The sequence below is a fragment of the Podarcis pityusensis genome, assembly GCF_964106645.2.
Source record: "Podarcis pityusensis genome assembly, chromosome: 1".
Classification (NCBI taxonomy): Eukaryota; Metazoa; Chordata; class Lepidosauria; order Squamata; family Lacertidae; genus Podarcis; species Podarcis pityusensis.
In genome coordinates, this window is record NC_138028.1 from 89,192,109 (window position 1) to 89,199,533 (window position 7,425).

General features: G+C 40.5%; 1 protein-coding gene across 16 annotated transcripts in view; it reads left to right on the forward strand.

Annotated features, from left to right (window-relative positions):
• BIN1 (bridging integrator 1) overlaps positions 1-5,561 on the forward strand; it is a 116,277-nt gene extending 110,716 nt beyond the window's left edge. For all 16 annotated transcript variants that reach the window (XM_081007180.1, XM_081007171.1, XM_081007179.1 and 13 more), the window contains one exon: positions 1,149-5,561. In XM_081007180.1, coding sequence (XP_080863306.1) covers positions 1,149-1,256 — 108 coding nt within the window. In that variant the 3' untranslated portion in view covers positions 1,257-5,561. The remainder of the gene's footprint in view (positions 1-1,148) is intronic.
• The last annotated feature ends 1,864 nt before the right edge of the window (positions 5,562-7,425 follow it).

Here is a 7,425-nt window from a genome sequence, read left to right on the forward strand (position 1 = left end):
TCAATCCCTCGCAACCCTATGTGCCTCTTGTGTGTCACCATCACTAGCAGATCAGAGCACTCTAGAAACCGGAAGCATTCAGTCCTGTTTCCTGAGTGTCTTATGCAAACAATGGACATTTTCTTATGAAAGGCCTCAATAGCCTTTAGATACTCTTGATGCAAGAGCCACTGTGTACCTCATGAGTGGAAATGACCAAGATGTAATCATATTCAGTTTTTCACAATAACAGCTTCCTAGGAGAAACCATAGTGTTGAGAGAGAGAGAGAGAGTGTGTGTGTGTTTTATTTGGTCCATAGACAAGCTCTCTTCCTAAACGGATTAGGAATATCTCTTCTTAGCAAATAGCACCTTTAAAAATGTCTTCTCTTCTTTATTGTAGTTAGCTCCTAAGTGACTTTAGAGCAGGAATGGGGAACTAGATTCAGGCAGCAGGCTGGATCCCTATTTCCCCCATCCTCTGTGGGTCAACGTTGACAGGTGGGCAGGACCTTACATGTGCAGCTAAGTACCTTCATCTTCAGATAAAGCTTGAATTTGTCAAATGCAAATTTCAAGACAGGCAAAAAACCAAAATCAATGGAGCTTAGGAAACATAATAGGTCATATTAAGCTCTGCTGTTCTGCTCGCGCAACAGACTTCTGCTTGAATACTCCTTGTGCATCATTGAATCTACTCCAGAGAATTGTGGGAACCTCCAGAGCAGATTTTCGGTGCTCCTAGAGGGAAGAGGAAGTCCTGTTGCATAAGCGGAACTCTGCTTGCACAGCATTGGATACAACCCAGTGTATCCAGAAACAATAACAGAATCTTATAGCGCCCTAAAGACTAGCAAATGTATTGTGCTGTTACCTTTCGTGACCTAGAGTTCACTTCTTCAGACGCATGGAGTGTTGTCCTCAGCTGACAGGTATATATACCCATGAGGAGGAAAATGTGAAAAGTTCTGTGAAAGCTCAAATGTATGCAAAAGCAGCACAGATTCTTCAAAACCACAATAATAGATGATAACAAATTTATCACCAATAAATAACTGATTGCCTTGTTTGCTCAAGGTTGTGATCAGTGGCCTAAGAGTCCTAGGCTGCCCTCCTGCTTGTCTTTCACTCTGTACAAACCTTTTGTCTACCTTTCTCTCCCTGGCAGGATGAAGGATGGCTGATGGGTGTGAAAGAATCCGATTGGCTTCAGCACAAAGAACTTGACCAATGCCGAGGAGTTTTCCCAGAGAATTTCACTGAGCGGGTGCAGTGAGGTCCTGAGGCTTCTAGGTGGCTTCTCTGCATCGAGAAAGCAGAGGTGTTTCCTCTCTCCCTCTTGCCCTGGGGAAAGTCTAAAAGTAATAGAGAGAATTTTAAAGGGAAGAGAAGCCTAAAGGTTGGATTCTTCACAGAAAACAAGCTTTTAGAAGTACATTGAATTCAAAGTGTTGTTATCAAATATATAGGTAATAAAGAAAGACAGGTTGAAAAACAACAACAACTTTTCCCCCCTTTTAATTTGAACAGTGTTGGTGTTCAGGAGGTTTGCCACCAAAGTGGCTGCGTCGTTTTGTGTGAGTTGGACTTAGGGTAACTCCAGCATCATAAGCCTCAAAATACTAACTGCCCCATTACTCTGAAATGACATACTTTTAAGTTTACCTTGTGGGAAGGTGCAGTCAACCTGTCTTGTGTCTGAGGCTGCTTATATGGCACCCCCTAGATTTCAGACCCTGCACATTATTCACACCCGCTGCCATAAGCCCAATGCCTGTCATGCTGTTGAAAAGAAATATTTAGTGTACAGTGTTCACAAATTATGATTATATATATGTGTGTGTGCGTGCGTGCGTGTTTGTTCATCCTTGGGGGGGATGCAACAAGAACTGTGATTTTCTACATATAATGCAAACAAAATTACCTGCAGATGCACATCAGAAAGAAAAAGGAGGAAGTGACGCCTGATCCAAAGCTCCTTCAAATATGTGTTTTGATATAGTATATTGGCACTTCCTTTTCTTTGAAAAAGATAAACATGACTTCATTTGATTTTTAAATTATTATTAAAAAACCCCACTCTGTTGTTGTTTTGTTAAACTGAGTTTGGAATGGGCATCTAAAATCATTTTACTGCATTTGAAAGGCTAGGGTGGGGAGAGAGCGCGCTGTGAAATACTAACACGGGAAAAAACATTTGCAGTTTTTGTTTCTTCCATATTTTGGAGAACTCTGCAGGCAACCGCACGTCCCTTGCCCCTCATTCATTTGTTTTATCTCACCTGCAGTTTGTGAACAGCCTGAACAGCTTGAATTTAGAAGTTCTGAGCGGCTGCAGCTGTGTATAGTAACTTGCACTGATGTCTGCCCTACGCTTGGCAAATCCAAGCAGCTGTGTCACCTACCAGTTGCTGCTCCATGATAAGAAGTTAATACCAGTCCATACAGTTGTACCAGTGTGGCTGGCTCTGGAGGAGGGAGGCCTTCTGGGCAGCCACAAAGATAAAGAAGATCCAGTGCTACACCTGCCTTGTCTCTGATACCTGTGCTGTGCACTAGCAATCTTGACGCTGGAGGCAAGTAACACACCCTTTTGCTGTTGCAGCCTCCTAGCACTTCATGCAGGATCATTGTTTGTGGAAAGCAAACTTCTGGCACAGCAGTTATTGCACTCCACCCATCTTAAACATTTATTTCCCAGTGCAATGGCTCATAGGATTAAGGTAGGAAAAGAAAACATATTAATGCATGATTTTTAAAACAAACAAACAAACAAACAAACAAACAAACAAACAAACAAACAAACACAGTGGATTGAACTTTCTTATTTTTAAACCTTTGCAACATAACCTGCCAGCATGGTACTTTTTCAACTTTTATTTTAGGAAACCCTGTTCCCCAGAAGGCTGTCATGAGTTTTTCAGGGGGAAGGCCTATAACAAGAGGGCCAACTTCAGCTTGCCCACAATTACAGTGCGGAGCTGGGTGTTGTCTAGGGTGCACTCTCAGTTCACTGTTGAATTGGGTGTGCACCCTAGAACGTGCCCTGGACCCCCCTTTTTTTGCAAGGCCATGGGCTTACAGAGCATATATGCAGGGGTAGCCAAATAAAAGGTAGAAAAAGTTTCTGCATGGTAGACAGTTGGAAAACCACTCCTGCCATTTATACAGTTGACCTCATATTGCCTCCATTGCTCCTGTTTTGTTTTGTTATGTGTATTGCTAAGTTGCTAGGCAGTTTTTATTGTTAACAGTGCTCTACATATTAGTGGCAACAAGTAGGTTTTCTCCCGACACAACTGAATCCTGCAGTGTTACTTGAATAGCTGACACAGCTACTGAGCTCTTCACATCCTTTTATGGCTGGGTTCATTTACTTCCAAGTTCCACTTTGGATTTTTTTCTATTTTATTTCTTATTTGCCTTGAAGGGATTGCTTTAGAACAGGCTACCTCCTCCTGCACTGGAATACATTGGAAATCCTTTGTATTGACTAATCTTATAAAAGATAAACTGCTTTTAGCAAAGCATGGTATGCTAAGTTACACCACTTTATATATATATAAAAATAAAAGTAAAAAAAATTAGACCAGCTTAGCTTATATAATCAGAGGGTGTGTGAGAGAATTCAGGTGCAAAGCTTTCTTTCACCCAGTAAAAAGTGAATGGTCCAATTTTGCATTGTGGATATAAATCATTATCCAGAATTGCTGCACAGCCAAGAGTGCACACAAAAAAACCCAAGGATATGGGGAATGTGTGTGTGTGTGTGTGTGTGTGTGTGTTGTAGATTAGTCACAACTGCATATGCAGTTACAACCACTTTATCTGTGTCTCATTATTCTTCATAACAGTGTTTTGAATCTTTTTTTTTAATGGCTCAGTGGGTCTTAACCCTCCACCCCAACACATTCTAGATTTTGTGATGGTCCCTTCCTTCAGCCAAAGTTGCATTGTTTAAATTCCTCTGTATTCCAGAGCTGCTATCTGTTAAAACTAGCCCACCACAAGGTTGTACATTGCTGTGTTGTTGATGGTTGCAGTAGCATATTCCCAATTCTTGCATCCTTTACAGCCTCTCCTAATAAACTCTCTATATTTTTATGCATTTGTAAAACAAGTTGTCCTCCTTTGAAGGGCAATATTGGAAGGCATATCTAAAGGAATATCAATTTTAAAAATACGTTTATCCTGTAAGGAAGGTCTCATTGTAAAATCTATTTTTATGAAGAAACAAGGGGGGAAAACCCCAACCCTGTGGATTTTATTTTAAAAAGATAATTGCCAGATTCATGGTGTAACATTTAGGCTGTGATCCTGTACTCACTTACCTGGAAGTATGCCTCATTGAATTCAATGGAACCTACTTTTAAGTAAACGTGTAGGATTATACTGCTAAACTGCTTCTGTAGCTGCTAGTGCATAGGTATTTGTGTAGACTTCTAATCATTGTCTCTTTTTGTTTGGTCTTTGTGTTTTGATTTTTCAGGCAAGTGTTGCAAAAACGTTTCTGATCAGCTTTTCATTTTGTTGTGGAAAAACAGCCATCAAGTACTGTATTATGTCTTTAATGATGCTTTATTCTGAAGCTGTACAAAATGGTATAGCTCTTAGCCTTTAAAAGAACGGTTGATAAGCTTGTAGTTTTCAGGTCTTATTAAATTTTCTTCAGTTGCTGCAACAGGGAAAGGGGTCTGTCTCACTGATCAATATTTGCTCCTGAAGAAATCTGCTCAATAAAGGGGGAGTTATCCAGCTAAATAAAAAGCCACCCATATGGCCTGGGTCTTCTACAAGATATACTGAACACACAATGCTCAGTGATGTTACTAAATGGTTGTGGACAGCCCTGAAAGGAAAGGCAGATAGATTTGCCCAGTGTAAACAGGCAACTAGTGAATGACCCATTTGTTTTAAAGATTGGGGAAAACTAGACAAATCCTGACTGTTCAAAAAGATCTGCAGATAGGGTATAGCCAAAATTTATATTGGATTGCATCCAATAAAATTGTCCATTGGTGCAAGTGTTGCTGCTTGAGCAGTGGAACATCTCCTCCCTCTCTTTCAGCACAACTTCAGATCTGCTCCAGAGGGTTGAGGGGAAACCCCAGAACAGGTTTGTTGGGTTTTTTTTGGCAGAGGGGGAAGGAAGTCCCATTGCTCTTCTGACACTCTTTATACTAACTGGGCAACTTCATTGGAGATAACCCATAGGTGTCATATCAGTAAAATTGTTACAGCCTGCCCAAACCATCCAAAATACATAATTTCTTGAGGATGCTGCAAATTCTGTCTGAGAGATTCCCAGTGCCCTCCCTCCAGAACTATGGGTCCTACAATTCCCTAGAGAGAAGGAATTCCTATTAAACTGGTCTAAGGGACTCTGTAGTGTAAATATGCCCTAGGAAGAGGACAGTTCATGGGCTACTTCCAAACGTGATGCAACTCCAGAAAAGAAATTTTTTTATGTGCCTTATCATAATCCCTAGAAGAGGGGGTAGCCACTCTGGTGCCCTCCAGATGTTGCAGCCAGAGAAGGTGCCAAGTGGAGTCCAAAAGCATATTGAGGGCACCACATTGGGGGGGGGGAATACCATGCATTTGTTTTAAGAAGAATTCTTAAAGGTATCAGCAGCCTTGCACCAAAGCAGGTGGGGGGAGGAAGATGAAGTCTTGTTGTGCAGGTGCAAGTCATTGCAAGAACGGTACCAATCCATTGGCTACAACCCAATGCTTTGAATCAATTACAAACATTCCCCGCCCCTGCTATCAACATTTTCTTCCAACCTTGGTTAAAAGTTGGATGTGCAGCTTGGTCTTACTTATAAGGTTGCTTTACACACGATAGGTTTCCTAGATCTGATATCCCTTTGATGGATGAAATTACATGGAGGAAACATGCATCTTTTTGACTATTTGTGTAAATTCTGGGAGGCCACAATTTGTATCCGATTAGCATGAAGTAATAGACACATCTGCTTCAAAAATGATGGTGTGAACGGGTAATTTCTAACACAGAAATGATGCTTGGTTTGTTATGTTTGGTCATGTTTCTGTTCAACTTGGAAGTGTCATCAGAAGGCATTGCCATTTATTAAAAAAACAAAACCTGTTTTTTTTAATTAAAAAAAGTTTAGTTTTATGTTGGTCTGAGATGCTTAGAGGTAGGCATACACTCAGTAAATGATGCTTCTTCCTAAGCACGGTGTCTTAGAAACAAAATGCAGTGTGGAAATTTTAGCTGGGCTTAGGCAAAGAAGCAGAAATTGTGTTTTCATGATTTTAAGCATCCCAGCATGAAATATATCCTTGCTTGCCCCACCTAACAAAAGGTGATGCACACAGCACTGATGGGCAATATTGAACTGTTTCCTGTTCCATAGCAGGATTATTTATTTACTGTAAATCAGTAAGGGGTGTGCATGAGGAGAAGAGTTTAGCAGTTACTACCTATGGTAGAGGATGGTGAGAAGCTCCCTTATGGACCCCACTATTCATTCACATCCCAGAAGTGATTATTGGCAGGATTTAGCTTTTAGAATGCTTGGACTGCTATGTTCACAACATGCCCTATTCAGATGTGCTGAAATGAGAAAAGAAAAACGAGAGAGGTAATATACTTTCAGTTTGCTAGTCTCTGGACTCATTCTTAATTTGCAAGCAACTCACTGTGGCTCCTTTGTACTGAATGTTTGTGACCTGTTAAGTCTCTCTTGTAGTACTGATGAGCTTTCATGTCCCACTGAAGAAATAATGGTACAAAGGAAATTTGATATCACATAGTGATGGATATCAAGCCTAGTGTTATAATGGAGGGTGTATGTATGAGGGATGCAGTGGTTAATTGAACAGCTAGAGTAATCAATTAAAATACTTTTAATTGACTAAAAATTGTGCCCTCAATCAATCATGCAACAGATTATATTATATATTGCAGATGGCAAGCACCATCTCAAAAGAAGCATTCTGTTTCTTTTTATTATTATTTAAATAGGGTTTTTTTAACCTTGGCTTTTAGGGTGTCTACTCTCCTAAGGTGGATTACACACAATATTAAGACACTACAACATTAATATTTCAAAGATAGCCATAAGTGACAGAACAAAAATAGCAGCAAGAGATGAAACGAACAGTTCTTACGTAAAGGAACCATAGAAACAGCCAAATGTAGACCTGCTTTCATAAAGGCCAAGAGAGATGAGGCCATATGTATTTCCATGAGGAGGCTATTCCAAGGATACAGGACCACAACAGAAAAGGGTTTATCCTGTCCTGGGTACCCAGAAACCTAAGAACTTTTGCCATGTATTGGAGAACAGGACTTCACAGGCTGATCTTATAGCTCAGGCAAGGACACATGGATGCAGGTAGTCCTTGAGATAGCCTGGTCCCAAACCGTTTAGGCATTTAAAAGGTTAATAGCATAGCAGAACCTTAAATTCACC